General features: G+C 39.4%; 1 protein-coding gene across 1 annotated transcript; it reads left to right on the top strand.

The window, feature by feature from the left end:
* The first annotated feature begins 279 nt into the window (after positions 1-279).
* On the top strand, positions 280-873 carry LOC130939712 (uncharacterized). Its single transcript, XM_057867799.1, has one exon. It carries the CDS (start codon positions 280-282, stop codon positions 871-873), a length of 594 nt encoding a protein of 197 aa, XP_057723782.1.
* The last annotated feature ends 1,596 nt before the right edge of the window (positions 874-2,469 follow it).

Consider the following 2,469-nt stretch of genomic DNA (forward strand, 5'->3'; position numbering starts at 1 on the left):
AAGAAGCAAGCAGAAAGCATCAAAGAACCAACAGGGGACAAAAAGCAAATGAAGGCAGATGAAGCACTAGATCAAGAGGAGATGCCAAACAAAAGCACTGAAAAGCTTAAAGAGAAGGAAAACTACCAGAGTCAACAACAAGTAGGGAAAAATAGCACAACTCCACTGCCTTATCCCCAGAGATTCAACAAGGAAGTTAAGGACCAGCATTTCCACAAATTCCTTGAGACCTTCAAGAAGCTGGAAATTAACATTCCTTTAGCTGAGGCTCTTGAACAAATGCCTCTATATTCCAAGTTTCTGAAGGAGCTTATCAACAAGAAAAGGAGATGGGATGAGCAAGAAACCATAGTGATTACTGAGGAATGTAGGGCCTTGATTCAAAAGGGGCTTCCTCCCAAGCTTGAGGACCCAGGGAGCTTCCTGTTGCCATGTACCATTGGGGAATTAACCATCACTAAAGCAATGTGCGATCTCGGAGCAAGTATTAACTTAATACCATCCTCCCTGGTGAAAAAGCTGCACATAGAGGAAGTCAAACCAGTACAGATGTCTCTGGAGCTGGTAGATAAGTCAATGGTGCGCCCTAGGGGTGTAGTTGAAAATCTGTTGGTTAAGGTGGACAGTTTCATATATCCTGCTGACTTTGTGGTCTTAGAGTCAGACGAGGATGATGGTGACTCTGTTATACTAGGAAGGCCATTCTTAGCCACTGCTAGAGCCATCATAGACATAGAGAAAGGAGAGTTAACTCTCAGGATGCATGATCACAGTGTCATTCTGAAGGTCTTACCAGAGGCACAATTTAGTGAAAAGAAGAAAGACTATATGGAAGAACAGGAGGATCCCGATAGAGGGGCTGTCCAAAGGTGACAAAGTGCAACTAATATATCAACAGTTGGGTGCAAACCAACAAACTGAGGACTACTACACTGTCAGCAACATACTCTCTTTAGAGCATGCTGAAATTGAACATCAGAAAACAAGGAAGAGAATCACAGTCAGGGGAGACAAATTGAGGCCCTACAAGCACCAACCACCATAAAAAAAGAGCCTCAATGTCAAGCTAATGACAATAAAAGAGCGCTCCATGGGAGGCAACCCATGATTTAAGATTCATGTCATTTTAAATTCAATAAGTTATGATCATTTGAGCATGAATCTTCTTCCCTTTTCATGAACATATCCATTGACTACATGCATTTCTCTTGAAACATATGCTGAAAATTTTGACGTTTGGTGTGCCTTCAAGCATACTAAACCAATGTTACAAATAATCTTGTTTTGCATGCTTAAAATGCCTTGATAAAGCATATAGCCAAACACTAAGTTTGGTGTTCACATAACTTCATGAAAACTAGGAATTCATGCATCAATAATCATACAATTGTTATTTTCCAAAATCTCATAAATAGAAAAATTCTTTTTCGGTAATGAAGGCATCAATTGTGAGGCACCCTTTGTCAAGAAACAAGTTTGGTGTCCATCAAGCTTTGATGTACCAATTTAGAGACACAATTGATCCTTCATGAAAAAAAAAAAGAGAGAAAAAGAAAGTGTAACAAAAACAATTCTTATGAACATTTGACATTTGAATTGCACTAATTGGAGGAAGAGACTTATTTTCTTTGTACATGACCAAACATTAAGTTTGGTGTCCTCCTAAGAGAGTGTTACGGTTCAAATAATTGTAAGAATTGATGATTCACATTTTTTTTAAAAAAAGAACAACCCTTGCTACGGTTGGATAAGACTAATGCATGTTGTATTGTTGTGATGACTAGGAGGTCAAAGAATCTTCAATGAAAAGGACAAGACAAAGGAAAGTACAGCATGAGGACAAAATTCCTTCACATGCTCCAAAAAAAAAGAAATCTGCCATTCCTCAGAGATGGTCACGGCAAAGGCAAGGCAAGGAGCAAATTTTGTCTTCATTCATCCTTACATACATACCTTTGATTCCCATAAATCCAAGTGCATCCTAGCCCTTCATTACTCATTTAAAAAGCTCACCACCTTTAAGCCATGCATATAACCGAATCCTTGTGGCTTTGAAACATCAATTCTTTCATCCTTCATCATAAGCTCGGTACAACACTTCTTTCCAACAATCTAAACCTCCCTTCATCAATTCTTGCCCCAACCAGTTCGGTCTCACCTCTTCTTGTTCCAAACTCACATCAAACTCTCCAACACTCTTCACACCCCCTCCAACTTTACAAAACTCCACCAATTGAAAGGTCATGGCCTCTTCTTCAAAAACCAAACGGAGAAAAGGAAAAGAACCTATGGTGGAGGAGAGCACCCCTGAATATGACCGATGGAGATTCAAATCTTCATACCATCAATTCCAAATGGAGTGGATGAACGACAAGAAGATCTATCCAGAAATTTCATTCTTATTTCCGGATGATGGATGTCAAGAAATGAAGAACAAAATTCAAAAGAGGAGGTGGGAGGAGCTTGCAT

This window comes from Arachis stenosperma, chromosome 7 (genome assembly GCF_014773155.1).
Source record: "Arachis stenosperma cultivar V10309 chromosome 7, arast.V10309.gnm1.PFL2, whole genome shotgun sequence".
NCBI lineage: Eukaryota > Viridiplantae > Streptophyta > Magnoliopsida > Fabales > Fabaceae > Arachis > Arachis stenosperma.